This window comes from Mya arenaria, chromosome 3, assembly GCF_026914265.1.
Source record: "Mya arenaria isolate MELC-2E11 chromosome 3, ASM2691426v1".
NCBI classification, from domain to species: domain Eukaryota; kingdom Metazoa; phylum Mollusca; class Bivalvia; order Myida; family Myidae; genus Mya; species Mya arenaria.
In genome coordinates, this window is record NC_069124.1 from 46,016,419 (window position 1) to 46,034,789 (window position 18,371).

At 35.4% G+C, this 18,371-nt stretch overlaps 1 protein-coding gene across 1 annotated transcript; it reads left to right on the top strand.

The window, feature by feature from the left end:
• Positions 1-1,149: 1,149 nt before the first annotated feature.
• On the top strand, positions 1,150-7,372 carry LOC128226063 (neuronal acetylcholine receptor subunit alpha-6-like). The gene is made up of 5 exons (XM_052935960.1): positions 1,150-1,333; positions 1,967-2,004; positions 3,612-3,734; positions 5,032-5,130; positions 6,779-7,372. Exons 1-5 carry the CDS (start codon positions 1,150-1,152, stop codon positions 7,370-7,372), a joined length of 1,038 nt encoding a protein of 345 aa, XP_052791920.1.
• Positions 7,373-18,371: the final 10,999 nt, after the last annotated feature.

Consider the following 18,371-nt stretch of genomic DNA (forward strand, 5'->3'; position numbering starts at 1 on the left):
GATGCATTTGCTCAATGTCTTTTTGGTATATTGATGCCTTTGTTCAATGTCGCTTTTTGTCTATTTATGCCTTTGCTCAATGTCTTTTTTGTCTATTTATGCCTTTGCTCAATGCCTCTTTTGTCTATTTATGCCTGTTCTCAATGTCTTTTTTTGTCTATTTAGGCCTTTTTTCAACGTCTTTTTTGTCTATTTATGCCTTTGCTCAATGTCTCTTTTGTCTATTAATGCCTTTGTTCAATGTCGGCTTTGTCTGTTTATGCCTGTTCTCAATGTCTTTTTTGTCAATTTATGCCTGTTCTCAATGTCGTTTTTGTCTATTTATGCCTGTTCTCAATGTCTTTTTTGTCTATTTATGCCTTTGTTCAATGTCTTTTTTGTCTATTTATGCATTTTCTCAATGTACTTTTCTGTCTATTTATGCCTCTTCTCAATGTCCTTTTTTGTCTATTAATGCCTTTGCTCAATGTCTTTTTTTTGTCTATTGATGCCTTTGTTCAATATTTTTGTCTATTTATGTCTTTGGTCAATGCCATTTTTCGTCTATTTATGCCTTTGCTAAACGTCTTTTTTGTCTATTGATGCCTTTGCTTAATGTCTTTTTTGTCTATTTATGCCTTTGGTCAATGTCTTTTTTTTCCATTTATGCCTTTATTCAATGTCTTTTTGGTCTATTGATGCCTTTATTCAATGTCTTTTTGGTATATTGATGCCTTTGTTCAATGTCTTTTTTTTTGTTTATTTAAGCCTTTGTTCAATGTCTTTTTGGTCTATTGATGCCTTTGTACAATATTTTTTGTCTATTTATGCCTTTAGCTCAATGTCTTTTTTATCTATTTATGCCTTTGCTCAAAGTTTTTTGTCTATTAATGCCTTTGTTCAATATCTTTTTTGTCTATTTATGCCTTTGTTCAATACATTTCTTTTGTCTATTGATGCCTATGTTCAATACCTTTTTTGTCAATTTATGTATTTGTTCGATGTTTTTTTTGTCTATTGATGGCTTTGTTCAATGTCTTTTTTTGTCTATTTATGCCTTTGTTCAATGTCTTTTATATATGTATGCATTTGCTCAATGTCTATACAGCCTTTATTCAGTGTCTTTTCTTTAATGAAATACTTGTTTTATTCATTTCAGATATTTGAAAGATGAGCATCTATCCCATTTTAGCTCTCGTGTGCCTCCTGCTCATCCCCCAAAGCAGCAACGCAAGTCACAATGGCGGCATTTTAGCCAACGGCACAGATGCTAAGCAACTCTACGACGACCTTTTTGTTACCGGCGCATACAATTATCGCGTCAGACCAAGTAGCACTTACCAAACACCAATGAGTATGTTTAGTTATAGTTTGTATAATGCACCAGTCATTTGTAACCACGCCCCCCCGGGTCCGGGGAATAGCGGGGACTTTGACTTTCGGTCCAGCCAAGCCCGGACAAAATCTCCGCCATGCGGGGACGACCTGCTGGTAAAACCCCCGCAAAATGCCCTCGCACCCCAGGGACCCTAGATAAGGCCAATTTCCCGCAATATTTTTCGTGAAGACAAAACCACCGCAGTCACCCGGCACTGCGTGGCAACCTGGAAGGTAAAAACACGGCCCATTTCCTCGGCTATCCCCGGTATACCCCCGGACTTGGGGGGGGGGGCGTGGTTACAATTGACTGGTGCATAATATGGTGACATATTTCTTTCATGAGATAACATGATAACGTTCGCGAATTGTTTTTTTAACCACTTAATTTTCGCGAAATGTTTTAGTGGTTGTAATTATATTTTTTTTCTGATGAAAACCTACAACGGCTGACTGGACTGCTCATTGACCAAAGTCAATGTAAAATCGGATTTGGAAAAAAACGCTGCTGTCGCATTTGGCACAGTATAATTTCGACCACTAACGTGCTTCAATTCATTCTTACCATATTTTACTGCAATTATAACTTACATGTATATTAATTTCCCAGCTGTTTTTGTGGAGTTCTACCTACTGGCGATAAACGAGGTGAACGATGTGTCTGAAACCTTTCGAACAACAGGATACATATTATCGAATTGGACAGATGAATTTCTTGTTTGGAATGCCTCAGATTACAAGGGCTTGGATTACATGCAATGGCCACAGGCCTGTAAATCAATGGATATATTATTCAGAACTTTGTTTACGTTTACAACGGTGTTATAAACATGGTTGTTAACTTTAAAGGTGAACTATTTTATGATGTGTTCATGTTATGAAGAAAAAGCAACAAAAACATGTGAAACAGTTGTCTCAAATCGTGTTAGCAACCCTGCAGGTCATAATAAAATCCATTAAAGTTCCAGTGCAGTAACGGTTTTAAACTTAACACTGATGACGTTGTCATCGTCATTAGGTTTAAGAAAGTGAATTTTATTCCAAATATTGTGAAATATAGAAATTATTAATTGAAGAGTGATTTTTTGTGTGAATGTTTTGTTGTTGTTTTTTTTAAATTGGGGAAAATTCTTGAAATGTGAATCATTAAGTATGACTAAAAGTAAAGGCAAGATAATTTTTTAAATTTTCAATTCATAATTGTGTCGATTTTTCAGAACTTTATTTATAGTTAACACGGTCGTTAACCTCAATTTTGACGTCGTTAACTTCATTTTTCTTTACTTTAGGAATGAATTGCGGGAGTGATGCCATTATCGGGGTATGAACGCAGTTGGGTCGGTTAAAGTGTGTGGAAAGACACCACGTGTACGCGTACTTTGACCAGCCCAATTGTGTTCATATCCCGATAAGTGCATCAATCCCGCAATTTATTACTTCAACTTCCATTCCTTAAATGAACTGCATTTCGGCAATTGCGGTTACCATTTGGCCCCGAGTGCAAAATAAAACTAAACATCATTGATGTTGATAGCAAATCTTTGAATTTCAAAGAGATGTTTGGCATCCCAATTTGTTTGTTTATTTGAGTTTATCAAGGTCTGCCCGCGCCCATTGGCTGCATTATGGCTTGACCCCGCCGTGACGCCATCACGACTTAAATTGTGTTTGAATGCCATAAGTGACATGAGATAGAAGTGACAGCAATTCGCAGTCAAATCCAGACATTGGAAGACTTGAAGAAACAGAGTGAGATACAAGAAATCCGGGTGCGATACCCTAGCTCTTTGCGAAGAGACCTCTTGGTTCTTTAACGTGCTCAGTGTAAAGCACCGATACACGGGATACAACTTTCCTGGGTAGAACCAGTACTGAGTACATCACTTTCCCAAGCACTACCCTTTAAATGCCAAGCGCCAGGCAAGGGAGCTACTTGTACCAGCTTTTAACGTCTTTCGGTATGACGCGGCCCGGGATCGAACCCACGACCTCCCGCTCCGTAGGCGGACGCTTAACCACAAGGCCACGGAGATCCCAATTTGACCTTGTTTACTTAATTTATATCAGGTCGATAAACATCAGCGACTCGTTGTCTTTCAAAAATACATTTGGCATTCCGATTGGAGCATGTGCTCTGAATTAACATAACCATTATTGATGTTTCTAGCGACTCGTTGTCTTTCAAAAATATATTTAGCATTCCAATTAAACCTTGTTACCATCATTGATGTTGATAGCGAATATATGTCTTTCAGGAAGATATTTGGCATCCCGATTTGGCCTTGACGAATTCTTTTGAAGACTACAAACAGATTGGAGACGATAAGCTGTTGGTAGAAAGCTGCTCGGACGGAACTGTGTATTGGTTCCCATTTCAGGTAAATGTACGCTTGATCCAGAGCAGGTATTCCTGGATTGTCCGCAGTTTAAACAAATCAAAATGAAAGAAAGAAAGAAAGAAAGAAAGAAAGAAAGAAAGAAAGAAAGAAAGAAAGAAAGAAAGAAAGAAAGAAAAGCTCGTTCACAGCTATACATTCTAGGATATAGATAACAATTGTCATTCAAACACTATTTAAAATATTAAAACCACTAGCGAGTACGGGGCACACCCGCCTCTTCCCCCTAAAATCGTCCAAGTTTGCTTTGAATTTCAATACAGGAGAAATAAAGTAATAAAATACGCCCAAATGCACCATATCAGACTAGAAATGTTTATTTTTTCTTTGGGGAGTAATCCGTCCTCCTCAACACTTCAAACCAAATCAAATTCGTATCGGAGGGATGGGCGCAAGTAAAAATATTACGACCCTAAGTCAAATCCTGGATCAGCCCTTGTAAACTTTAAGAAACCCCTTATTCTTGCTTCTTGTACACTTCTTTTTAAACTCACCACCAGAACCTACACGAATACAAATCATACTGTTTGGAATAATGACAATGGTTATATGGTTCATCATCACTATATTTTTTTTCTAACGGTTTATTTCAAATATTTATATGAAAAACTACAGAAACAAGCTCAATAGCCGAAAGTTTAAACATAAACCCCGTTTAATGGGGCACAGGGTAAACACCAAAGACATAAAACACAAATCAAACAATCAGAAACATGAAACAACAACACATAACATAAACAAAACTCCAAAAACAACACGGTACATATATACTTATATTCGATATAAAAACTATGTAAACCCCAAGTACTTCTATGTCTAGGGATCTCAACTAAATTTGCAGACGAAGGAATGCAATTAAGAGTATTTAATGCAACATCGTTTCAAACATATGATGCAGTTATTGTTTGAAACTATGGACATCACCCAGTCTGCCTTAGCAAAAAAAAAGGTTTAAAACTGTGTGATCATAGAGTTTCATAATGAAACGCATCATTGTACTAAAACTGGGAACAAACAAAGAAAACATTATTAAAAATAAAAACAACATATATTTTCTAAAAACTTCATCCAAATGATTACTTAAGTTACGTAAAATTTGAAAGAAAGAGACGTCACACGCTGGAACATTCCTAGCAAGCCAAGAATAGTTTTAAAGATAACACGAATCTACAAAATTTTATTAAATTCAAAGCACCTAATCTTAGTTATGTAAGGACGCTATATTCAACTATATATTTTTATGAGGAATTAATCATCAAAAACAAACTCTTTTTCGTAGGTTTTCGAGTCAACATGTCCCTTAGATATAACCTACTTCCCGTTTGATGAACAAACATGCAAATTAAAGTTCGAGGCCTACAGCTACACACAGTACGAGGTAAGCATCATTTACTTGCTGTAACAGGTGAGGAATCACGTGACTTGAAAGGGGTTCTCACATGGGTCACCACGAACCAAAATTTGTAGAACGACGCAACGCTGAAATTCTGGCCACGGATTGCATCATTGAACTACAAGTAAGTCTAAACTATTTCACACGTGTAGAAGCAGAAAAAACAATGTATTTTATAGGCTAAGAAATAAGTTCGTATATTTCCGTCGAAATTGTATTTTTTAGAAATGAAAGTTAATTACTTGTTTGTTTACATCGGTTGTGACCCGTCGTAACCCATGTGAGAACCCCTTTAAAGTCACGTGATTCTAAACCCTGTATAACAACCAATCAACGGGAATATGTATCGAGCTGTTAATGCGTAGGGTATATTTTGACCATTCTTGGTTGTAGGTGGTCTCCTTTATTGTTTCTTGTACAAAATTGAAATATATGTACAGGGACTACTAACTGGAAACAAAAAATAGTTTGGTTACATTATTATATAATCATTACGTCACATTGACATATTGATTGGGAGAAACCAGATTTTGTTTGTTTTCGGTTGCCCGAAAATTTCAGACGATTTCTTTATCGACTGTTCTTTTAATTTTACCTTATTTTGGTCGAATAGCAGTATTTTTTTAACTGAAAAGTGCAGTAAATGTACCCCGACAAAATTGCAAAAATGCTCACCTTATTCCGACTGGCTGCTACCTTTGATATTTTAACTCGGAGCTGAAGTCTTGTGAATGGCATTAGCAAGGTCCAAGAAGTCGGCCATCTTGTGAATGCCCTTAGCAAGGTCAAATAAAGTCGGTCATCTTGTGTAAGTCCCTAAGCAAGGTCCAATGAAGTCGGCTGTCTTGTGTATGCCCTTAGCAAGGTCAAATGAAGTCGGCCATCTTGTTTATGCCCTTAGCAAGGTCAAATGAAGACTGTCATCTTGTGTATGCCTTTAGCAAGGTCAAATGAAGTCGGCTATCTTGTGTATGCCCTTAGCAAGGTCAAATGAAGTCGGCCATCTTGTTTATGCCTTTAGCAAGGTCAAATGAAGTCGGCCATCTTTTGTATGCCTCTACCAAGGTCAAATGAAGTCGGCCATCCTGTGTATGGCCCTAGCAATGTCAAATGAAGTCGGCCATCTTGTTTATGCCCTTAGCAGGGTCAAATGAAGTCTGCCATATTGTGTATGCCTTTAGCAAGGTCAAATGAAGTCGGCCATCTTTTGTATGCCTCTACCAAGGCCAAATGAGGTCGGCCATCCTGTGTATGTCCCTAGCAATGTCAAATGAAGTCGGCCATCTTGTTTATGCCCTTAGCAAGGTCAATTGAAGTCGGCCATCTTTTGTATGCCTCTACCAAGGCCAAATGAGGTCAGCCATCTTGTGTATGTCCCTACCAAGGTCAAATGAAGTTGGCCATCTTGTGTATGTCCCGGGTCAGAAAAAAGGATGATGGCCTTGCAAAACGTTTTTTCTTATCAATATTAAAATGATTTTCAGACATAACCTTACTAAAACAATAAAGATCCCGACTTACCGACCTTGGGACTTTTTGGAAGTGTAAGTGGAAACGGGCACTCGTTTCGGGGGCGTTTTTGTCCAGCAATTACATACTGCGACAACTGTTTTTTTTATACTTTTTATTCCAGCTAAACGTGACGTCTAGGGGACCGGGTGTTAATCTTGATGAATTCGAAAGAAGTTCAAGCTGGGATGTAACTGAAGTTTCCTGGGAGACGGATGCTGATGCATATGGGCCAAATGTTATTTTTTCGATCACAATGAAGAGGAAACCACTCTTTATTATTCAAACCATCGTGTTTCCAATCATCGCGTGCGCACTGCTGAATACCTGCGTGTTCGTTCTTCCGGTTGAGAGTGGGGAGCGATCTGGCTTTGCCGTCACCATGTTTCTAGCTCTGGCCGTCTTTCTAACGATCGTTTCCACAACACTTCCAGCTAATTCGGATACAGTTGCTGTTTTCTCCGTGTATCTAATTATTCAAACGACGGCAAGCGTATTAATAACCGTTATAGCAAACCTATCGATACGACTTAGCATCTTGAGTGATCCGATTCCAAAGTGGCTTCACAAAGGGATGAACCGCACAAGATTGTTGCTCACTTGCAAGACTTGCAAAAGGCGAGCACCTACTTCCGAGGTCCACCCATTTGATGCCGAGAGCGGAGATGTTCCGAAGAAGTCAGTCGATTACGAGCCACACGGTGGAGAACCCACGTGACTTATTTGGTAAAGTACACGGCAACAAATGTCAACAAGTCTCGATTCAGGTAAGGTTTTTAAAGATAACTTTCTTAATATTTAGAGAATTTTTGTGAAATAAAGACCATAAACCCCGCATTTAAGAGCTCTATCCACGGTAATAAAGAACTTTCTCTAATATTCTAAAGTTTTCCTGAAAATCTTGACCAACTGATTTCTCAGAGTTGAAATCTAAGGCAAAGTACACGGCTTTTGACAAATCTATCGCTTTACTTAATGTTAGCCGTAAATAATTATATACATACACAAATCTTATTTTAAGCAAATTTTATGTATTTTAAAGTTTTCAGCGTGTATTGTTGCACTTCTTATAGTTATTTTAAAGGCAAAAATGAACTAAAACCAAATTGATAAAGTACACGGGCATTTTAGGTTTGATAAAGTACACAACCTTCAGTGTGTATACTCATTATTTCACTGACTGGGGCTTAAACGAGTTATTATAAATTTATTTATTACTTCTATTCTTCAAATTCATTATTGAACATTGCTCCATGTTTGAAAAGACGCATTGTAATGGAGTGGCAATGGAAGAATGAACGCGTTTTAACAGACCGACGGATTCGCCTTAATGATGGGCTCATTTTCATGAATCATGGAAACATGTGTTATCACACTAAAATTCAGTCCCGTATTATAACAATATATTCGCAATTGACATATAAAGGGCTTGACGTTTTTGTAAAGGGTGTTCCACTTCTTTTTCGTATCGTATATGTAAAACGTGTTGGTATTCATTATACATGGTAAGCAGTAACACATAACTACTTTATAACTCTTCATTTTGTCAATTTTGAGAAAGAAAAGTGTTCTTGTACTTTTAATGTCTTTGATTGCTAGCTGATTTGATAGACTTATGATTTTGTGACATTTGTTTCATTTCAGAATATGAAGACTCCGACTTTATGCAAAGAATGCGGAATGGCATTTCTAAATAAAAAACAACAACATCTAGTAGACCACGATAGAAGGCATTCTGGTCAATTGCCATCGTTTTTGCGGTAAAGTGTTTACGCAGACACAGGTTAGTCTTTAGCTTTATTTTTTCGCAGAGAAATAAGAATATACTAACAGTTATGCTTTTATTATGACTCCCCTCGTGTAGGGGTTAAGAGTTGCCGTCGTCTGACTGTGTTTTTAACGTTTTTAGGGGTTGCGTTTTTCAAATTATAATGTGGTCCGTGTTTCAGTGGACAGGATAGTTTAGTTTTATGATGCTGATTACATGATCAAACACTCATTGCGTGGCAGTAATATATAGTGTTTTTGTTTTGTTTTTTTAAATTATATTCAAGTACTTCCATTGCCAGCATTTCTCGCTAACTTGTGACAGTACATGTCTTTTTATAGGTGCAGCAATCACGGCGAGACAAAGTTGCACGTTTGCAAATATTGTGGCAAAACTGATCTTGCAAGACTTGAAGATACACGAAAGATGCGAAAGCGGCCAATTGAAGCTAACCTGTGATGTGTGTGGGTTCAAATTGGGTGACACGACCAATCTCAGTGACCAGATTTCTTCTAGACACAAGGAAATGACACGTCACAAATGTCTACAGTGTCGCTCAGCATTCAAGTTCAAATCTGGACTCAGCAGGCACGTTAAGGCGAAACACACCTAATCAGGACACATTGGAAGATTACAATGGTCTAGTTAGAAGTGCATTCCAGTATGTTGCCGAGTTAAAATAACGTTTTGATGAGTTTGACATTTTATTAAGATAAATAGCAAAACGTACTATTACCAAATGGTGCTCTTTCAAACTGTTCGTTTGTCTTACAGTACTGAAAAAATGCTGTGTAAAATTATTATGAAAACGGGTTGAGCTTAAAACATTTTCACATGGTTTAGAGATGCATTGTTGTCATTTTCCCATTGGTGTCCTATAAACTCTTAACTGCATGTATCTTATATAATTTAGCAAGCTTTGAAACACAATTGTTTTGTAATCACATTTCAGCCTTTAGTCTAGAACATTCTAATGTTCCATGCTCAGCTTTTATCTAGATGTTCAAGTCTTAGTCCTAGCCTGTAAGTTGCTAATATAGTGTGCTCTCATTCCTCCTTGCTGTTTCCCATCTAACTCCGAGCCTCCAACGTTACAATGAGTTCCTGTCTGTATTGTTCGAACGACCGCAATTTTACTGATGTAGATCAGATAATATTTGTTCAGACTGAACCAAATAAAAGATTCAGCGTTACCTGAAAGGTATGAACAGTATGCTTTAAATGTGGAAATATATATAAACTAATTGTGATGTGCCTATTTTATTGTTTCAGATCACATCAAAATAGGAACATTCATGAAATTTATAATCCCCACAAACGGGCCGCTAACTACAGAGACGTTTGAATCGCCGTCAGTCCAGATTATAATTTATAAGTAAAACTATGTGATTTTTGAAGAAATGTATGTATAATTCTGTATTGATCTGCATATTTAAAAGAAATCGAACTTACAATGGCAGACTTTCTCTTAAATTATCCCATAGACTATCTTTCAACTCCTCATTAAATATGATTGCTAAATATTTAGTTATTTAGGTGTGCCTTATAATGCAAAATTTATTGATACAACTTAAATAAAAACTAACACTATACATTCTGACTTCACGAATAAAAATGCTTATATAACGATTAGTTTGTAAACCGCACTCTGCTTTCAAAAATAAACTAAAATGACCGTGTACTTTATCATCCTAGAATGTCCGTGTACTTTATCAATTTGGTTTGAGTTCATTTTTACCTTTGAAATAACTAAAAGTTAAACAATACACGCTGAAAACTATAAAATACATAAAATGTGCTTAAAATAAGATTTGTGTATGAATTATTTACGGCTAACATGAAGTAAAGCGATAAATTTGTCAAAAGCCGTGTACTTTGTCTTAGATTTCAACTCTGAGAAATCAGTTGGTCAAGATTTTCAGGAAAACTTTTGGATATTAGGGAAAGTTCTTTATTACCGTGGATAGAGCTCTTAAATGCGGGGTTTATGGTCTTTATTTCATAAAAATTCTCCAAATATTAAGAAAGTTATCTTTAAAAACCTTACCTGAATCGAGACTTGTTGACATTTGTTGCCGTGCACTTTACCAAATAAGTCACGTGGGTTCTCCACCGTGGAGCCAGCTGACGCGGAGTTTCGTGATTACACATGGAAAGATGTGATTCATTTGCTAGATATTGGATGCTTCATATTCTTTATCACACTGATTCTTTTATCGTCCATCATATGCTTGTCAGTTGCATATGCTGGGAAGTAAACTCTTCGATGATGTATATCAATTAAAGCGCTGAAACGGTGAAAGGCTGTAGGCGCGATAAGCTTGAATTTACTTTATTACAATTATGTTCACAGGCAACAAAATCCAAAATAACATTTTGAGTGGCCTCAAACTGTAACCGATAAGTACCGGTCATTATCTAAGAATAGGTTATGTAAATTGATGTTTTTTATACAATAAGCTAGTTTCATAAGGCCTAAAAAATACATTTGGTTCGAGTTACCCGACCCTGCCTACGGAATAGGCGCCGTTACCTTACCGTTTTAATAGTCAGTTTGAAAAAAAATATGAATATATATATATATATATATATATATATATATATATATATATATAGAACATCCCCGACATGAATGACGCAACGCCATTGGTCCAGGGACATTATATTTTCATCTTGGGTCACTTAATTTTATCGTACCAAAATGACGTCTGCTTTCCGATTCAAATGATAAAAAGCAGAAACATTTACCATACGTTTATCAATTTAAACAGGTTGTCGATGTGACATATACATGACCGGGTTTGTAGTTGATCCGATATGGGGTGCAGGAAACCTTATTCATAATATGGAAATGGTTTCCTTTGCCCGTATATACCATTTCGGATCACCTACTTACCCCGTTACTTATACTATTCGAGTTCATGGACCATACCAATTTCACGACCAATGATAAGTGTTGCGTTGTTGGTTAAGTTCTTACAACAACCTGCGGAATGGGTTAGATTCATAAGATCTCAAATGGAGTTACATGTTTATTCATTCATACCCAAGCATCAAGTGAAATACAATACTACAGGCATAGCTATATATGAAACATAGTATTCAGTATGAATAACTACAATAGAGAAATATGCTGTAGTATATAAAGAGTTGTGTCCCTTAGATACATTAGATTTAGAATGCAACATCTCTCTTCTTTTAAAAAGAATTAGTAAATTATGAAGAACACATTTAATCTAAAGTAATTTGGTCAACACCCTAGCGTTATCATTATTTTCAGCTGAGCAGAAAATCTTCTTGACAGATTAATTGTTCCAGCAGAGTGTATCTGGAAATTAATGAGAATTTCTTCTAACTAAACGTTTACAGTTCAGGTAAGGACACTTGAATCCTCCCCAAAATGTCATCTGAAAGTGTATTGTTTTCATACCGCAGATAGCTGTTGATATATCCAATTAACATTGTAGAAATATTATCCACAAATATCACTTTCACACGGTTACAGGATATAGGCGATTATGAATTTCCTTCACAGCACAGAATATTGAAGAAATGTTTTACATTTGAAATATATTGAAGTATCACAAATATATATACAACATAACACAAAACACATCTTAAATCAGTTCAAAGATCCAACCTTTGAGGTACTTTGACCTGTCTTCCTGATCTAGTGACGTACATGTTAGAATTTTGATCAGTATTACCAGCAACATCAGTTGGTGCTGATGGTTGTTGTTGTTGCGACTGAGTGTTATCATGAGAAAAGTTTCGCTCTGATTGATTTTGTATGTTTCTGTCACTGTCATTTTGTGATTGATCAGTTAGACGAATGTCGTTGCCATTGCATGGATGTGTATCTATGATTTGAAATGGTTTTTCATTTGTCTTCAACAAATGATTTCTGTTTCGTCTATAGACACCACCATCATTAGTTTCAACAATGTATGATCTGTCATGCACTTGTTTCCTAACAATTGCATGTTTCCAGCGTTCACCTTGTTTGATTCTAATTGTTTCTCCTTGTGACAATTGTGTGAGTGGCTTGGCAGATTTATCAAACCATGTCCTTGATTTGATTTTTGATTTTGACATTTTGCTTTTGATTTCTTGCCTATTTTGAACTTTCGGCTCAAGGTGTTTGCGTGTTACTGGCAAAATAGACCTAGTCTCCCTACTCATTAGTAATTGTACTGGTGATTTGCCACATGAAAGCGGTGCATTTCTGTATTCGAGAACTGCAAGATACGGATCTTTGTTATCTTGTAGAGATTTTGTGAAAATCTTTTTGATTGTTTGAATACATCTTTCAGCAACACCGTTGCCTTGTGAGTGTAACGGCGATGACGTATCATATTCAAAATCCCATTCTCTAGCAAATTTGTCAAATTCCTGACTACAATATTGTCCTGCATTGTCACTAATGACTTTTGAGGGTATTCCATGTGTAGCAAAATAGCCCTTCAATTTGTGAATAACCGTGTCAGTTCTCATAATTCTGAGTAACCAGAGCATATAACAAAATATAGTATTCAACCCAAACTCCTTTCCAATAGTCTCCTGGCCCCAATTTCTCGAAACCTCTTCAGCTTAACAGGCTTAAGTAGCTTATTTCAATAAGCCAAAATACATACTTATAGTGATATTTTTATAAATGAAAAATGATTGTGATTATCGTAACGATAGTATTAAAACTTTTAAAGGAGTATATAAAAAATCAGAATGTAGAAAGACAATTAGTGGGGATATCTTAATCCTGTCATAAGGGGACTTAAGAGGTTTCGTGAAATTGGGGCCTTTTATTTAACACATGTTTCACGCAATACTATCACTCTACCAGGACAGACCAATTATGTTAAAAATAACATAATAAAAAAACATAAAATGATCATAATATAATCGCATCTGTTCGGTATTTATAAATATGGTATATTCATACGTATGCGCATTCCATAGCGCAGCTATTTGGGTGATGCCGTCTCTTCCACATACAGGGTACTAGTTATAATGACATGCACAGTTGGGGCTGCACTCACCATTATGCTTCTTGACTACTCCTCTGTCAATGACCAAGATAACGTGTAAATCAATTATAAAATGTACAATGTTTAATTAGGTGAAGTCCACCATTTTATTATTCCTAGAATCACATGCTTGCTTTCAATCATCATTTATTGAATACAAATCATTTATCCATATTGATAGAATATTTTGTATTTAGATTGTGACTGTCGTGCCCAGTAACAATATCATAATATGCTTTGTTCTACAGCATACTTGTCTTGCATTATTCAACAATATTTTAGTATAACGTACTTGCATTGCCTTTGGCAGTCGTTGCCATATGTAACATAATCATTTCCACACACGGGCGTATAGTCTTACAGATACATGGGGCAGGGCATTGACAATTTGACTGCTTGATAGTGCCGCTAGATAAAGTATTTGAACGATATATACTGTATTAATCAATTTACCTTATGGTACATTGTATTTAACTTTATCTTTTTTGAGGTTAAACTAATGAACGAATAGCTGAACAAATATTAGCAATACCGCGTCTCCTTTGTAAGGTAGTTATTGACTTAACATTGCCATGTGATGTTTGGATTTAAAACCTAATACTTGAACAGCTGCGTTCATGGTAGACTGGGATAATATTATTAAATAACATCTATGAGAAAGTTACCAGAGCTTGTGAATGCTTTCATTTAAGGAATTAATTGCGGGGTTGATGTCATTATGGGGTATGAACGCAATTGGGCTGGTCTAAGTGTGTGGAGTCCGAACAATTCTCATGTATATTGTTATTCGATGAATTGCGATCCGAACATATCCGAAGATGTTGCGTTCATCGGATGATTACCGCAATTGCCGAAAGGCAGTTCATTTAAGGAATGGAAGATGAGGTGTAAATATTTTCAAGCCAAACATTTAATACAATAATATTTTATGAGTATCAAATAACCTTAATAACCAATTAAAGGTAGCACTTGCATTGCCATAGGCAGACGTTGACATATGTAACATCGTCACTACAACATTTTGGCGTATAATCGAGTGTTTTATACATGGAGCTGGACATTCTCCTCGAGGCAAATATATTTAGAACATCAATCATTGTACAACAGTTCATCATGACGTTCAGTAACATAACAGGACCATTAGGAATATATGCCATACTCTATCTATAAATAAACATAACTGAAACATGTTTTGAGTATTTAGAATATATTTTAGAAAAAAGCGATGTTTTGTCAGCACTTATTAGTATGTTTTATAAAAGGGGCAATTTTAAATCTTATCTTGAAAGTCTCGATTTCACTATATTTATCGTATGCTCGTTGATTAAGACGGCACCAAAGCCTTATCAGCAGCTTCTGTTCTCAAACTTATTTCATAAAGTAATTGCTAAATCATATTTGATACAGTATTCTTTCGCACGTGTTCACAAATACGCATGTCCACCCGACAGTACTAAACCTGTTCGATTTTCATTGCATTTCAAAATGAATTTATTAGTTAAATTTCTTCCCGGTAAATAAGAACATTAATTTCATAACAGCTCCTCTCACAATCGTTTAGGTATGTAACACTATCCACCCAACTCACTGGGCGGTAAATCCTTGGACATTTACAGTAATGGCCTTGTACGGCTAAAATAGGTATGTTAGCATTGGATTATTCGCTACTTAAGGTGTCCGATATACAATGAAGTAGAATTTGGATCCAAGGTTTATTCCATAGCATTGTGGCATCATTTTAAGGTTTTAGTAAAGAAGAAGAAATATGTACAAAAGACATAAACCACTATTACAAAGAAACTTTTTTGGCTTTTTAATAATAGCAAAAAAAGGATATTTAACGTCCGATTTCTGTTTGAATAAGAACACAATTAAAAACTGGAATAATTTATTTCGGTCATTTATTCAACATATATGTAATCAATGAGAAATACCCTTATATAAATGATCCCATAATTATATGTGGTCACCAGGCGTCAAAATTTAACATTCAAACGGGCATTTGCACGATAAAATAAAATTCCTTATTTGCACATCGAATTCCTTAAAGTTAACTTATAGAATGGATGCTTTTCTGTTTTGAATTATTGTTTATTAATCTATATTCGCAAATTCCATTCAAAATAATAAACAAACAGTAAAATGTTGTGAAAGCATCAATTACAAGTCAGAGCTGCATGAAAACACAAGGCAATACTCATGTAACGTCCGTTCATTTTCGCCTTAAATTCAAGAAGAAATAAATTCGTCTCAAATTACACTAGGAACAACTCTAGGAACATAAATTTTAATTGCGCGCTCTCAATAAGCCGGTGCACTTAGTATTTTCGCAAACATGATGAAATTAGGTACATCCCATAATTAAGATTGTTTTATACCAGAGTGGTCACTGGACTAATTTGCACGAGAAATATTTTTTTGTAACACGATTCTTTTATCGGCTGTGACACAGATAGTGACATAATGTAAGGTTCGTGACTGTCGTCGGGCGAGTGTTGAATATTAAATGTACCTTTTTTCACAAACCCGTTATATCCAGAATTATGTTCTTACTTTAATTGTTCCATATATGTTTGTATGTCATGGATTTTTTTTTAACTTGTTCCAAGTTTTATAATGGTGTACAAAAAATTAATATATCTCCATTATTGTAAAAATTAATGTATGTATCTCAGGGAAAGCACACGTCTTATTGTTTCAAATGCATTGGTTAACAAAAGTCTAGTAAATAAATATAAAATGTAAAGCCACGAGTGAAATTAAATACGATCTCACACTGAAATTTACAAATTTTCTGTTTCTTTTATGCTTATTTTCGGTGTTTTATTATTTCTTTACTATATTTCTTAATTACCCCTTTTTTAATAGGGTGTTATTTATGCCGCTACCCATGGGCGCCCCTCGCGCAGAATTATAGCTGTCAACTTCTCTATTTCCAATTTGTTGAGAAATAGTTTTCTGCTATTCATTCTTATAGTTTATTATTCGTTCGTTTTAAGTGCAAATCTTACAGTAATCAAGATTTATAAGTGCACATATGTTCCAAAAAATAACGAACACTTTTATTTTAAGTGGGGCATGAATACATAACCAAATAACTACGCTGCCATTTAATGAATGAAAATTGATATTTTCACTGTTGTTATTTCACTGTTAAAGCCCCATATTTTATTAAAAAAAACATGAAAGAATTAAATATTATTTCCTTCAGGTCACATAAATGGTTAATTTTGCGACAGAAAAGATGAAAGCAAATCACTTTAAGTTATTAAGTTACAGTGCATATTGAACATATAATATGAATAACTTAGAATTAAATAATTAGATCATACATTTCATCAAATGGTGTCGGTTTATCTGATAGTTGATGCAAAAATAAAAAAAAAGAGTGAGGTTATATTCCATACAGTTACATTGCAATACTTCATACAATTGATACATAAACAAGTACAGCTTAAACAAAGATGTGGTTTTGATATGCTAGAATAGCGACATACCAAAATAAACACAAATAATGTGCGAGATCCTTTTTATATACTAAATATAGACATTCTGTGTTGCAAACAGTTTGTGCCTAAAATATAAATTTTAAATGTTCATTTTTTTTCATAATTTCCCAATGCTTTTTAAAAATGAATCATACTCATAGTATAAAAGCCATGAGAGTTCTCTCCCCCCCCCACCCAATATTTTACCACCGTTATGTTATGGATAAACAGATTTTCAGTTCAATCCCATTTATTTAATCTTCCGTCGTCCAAACTAGGATGTTGTCAATGTAACTAACCTTACAAGTTGAAAAAGCACTTCGGATGGGTTACATTTCATAGTCCATATCACCAAATTTGGTTTTAACGTCGTTAAGATACTCTGGCATACTATCAATATGACAAATGGCAGGAGGAACACAAAGTTTTCGGGTAAATGCTTTGTAGTCAGTATTTTAGTGTTTAATAATTCAAGTACACCGTTTATTCAGAATCTGTACTAAGGAAACATGGACAATTTCAACAGCCAAACAAGTAGTTTTTCTGTGTTGTATTAAAGATGTGTTTCTCTCGTTCAGTGTCTCTTCGACCTTAGCCATGTGTCTGGTACGCCTGTTTTGTTTAATATGTCGCTACTAGGCTTTGGGCTCGATTTTCATTTGATTATGTAACTGTAACCTTTGTTTTTAATATTTACTAAACGGAAGCCAAACGAACAGAAGAAAAATCAAAACAATATTTAAAAGAAAACTTTAAAAGGAATATCGGGTTTACTGCATCGGAACGGTCAGTGAATATAGGAGTTATCTTGTGACAGACAGGTTTAAGATCTATTAAGATGTTAGCAAACAAGCCATCAGCTGTTTTACTTGTTTCCAATGAACACCATCTGACGGACACAAAACTAGAGGCATACAACGATAAACACACGCCGAGATTCAAACAGCGACGGACATACAAAAGGGCTTGAACACAACCACAGGTTACATACACGTTGAAATGGTGTTGTCAGTGATTCGTGTTGTTAACGTATTGAATCATGTGAGGTAGAATTATCATAGTCTAGTTTAAATCTGTAGTGAACAAAGGCTTTGCTGACCGCTTCAAGGTGGAAGCCACAATCTTTAGAATAAAAATATGTTGAATTTACTGTAGTCTGTTTATGCTATTTTGTGACTTTTGTTTGTTAGTGATTGTTATAACTGCACCGTGTGCCTTTAAACAGGGTCTTCGTTAAACTTTGGGCTGCTAATACTGAAATTTCATAAAGCTTATACGGTAACATAGTACTTGCATCTTGTCATACGAAATAGACTACATGTCGAAAGTTATATTAAAATAAAACAAGAAATGCCGTTTTTGGTCAGGTTAAGGAATGATTAATATGTGTAATTAATCCAAGCTAACCGTGAACTCTTACACTAAAAGCACACCCAG

Excerpts from the sequence above, each read along its gene's own strand:
- LOC128226063 (XM_052935960.1), top strand. The coding sequence starts at position 1,150 with ATGAGCATCTATCCCATTTTAGCTCTCGTGTGCCTCCTGCTCATCCCC. Across the intron at positions 2,005-3,611 it reads ACCTACTGGCGATAAACGAG|GAAGATATTTGGCATCCCGA; the intron begins GTGAACGATGTG and ends TATGTCTTTCAG. Across the intron at positions 5,131-6,778 it reads ACAGCTACACACAGTACGAG|CTAAACGTGACGTCTAGGGG; the intron begins GTAAGCATCATT and ends TTTTTATTCCAG.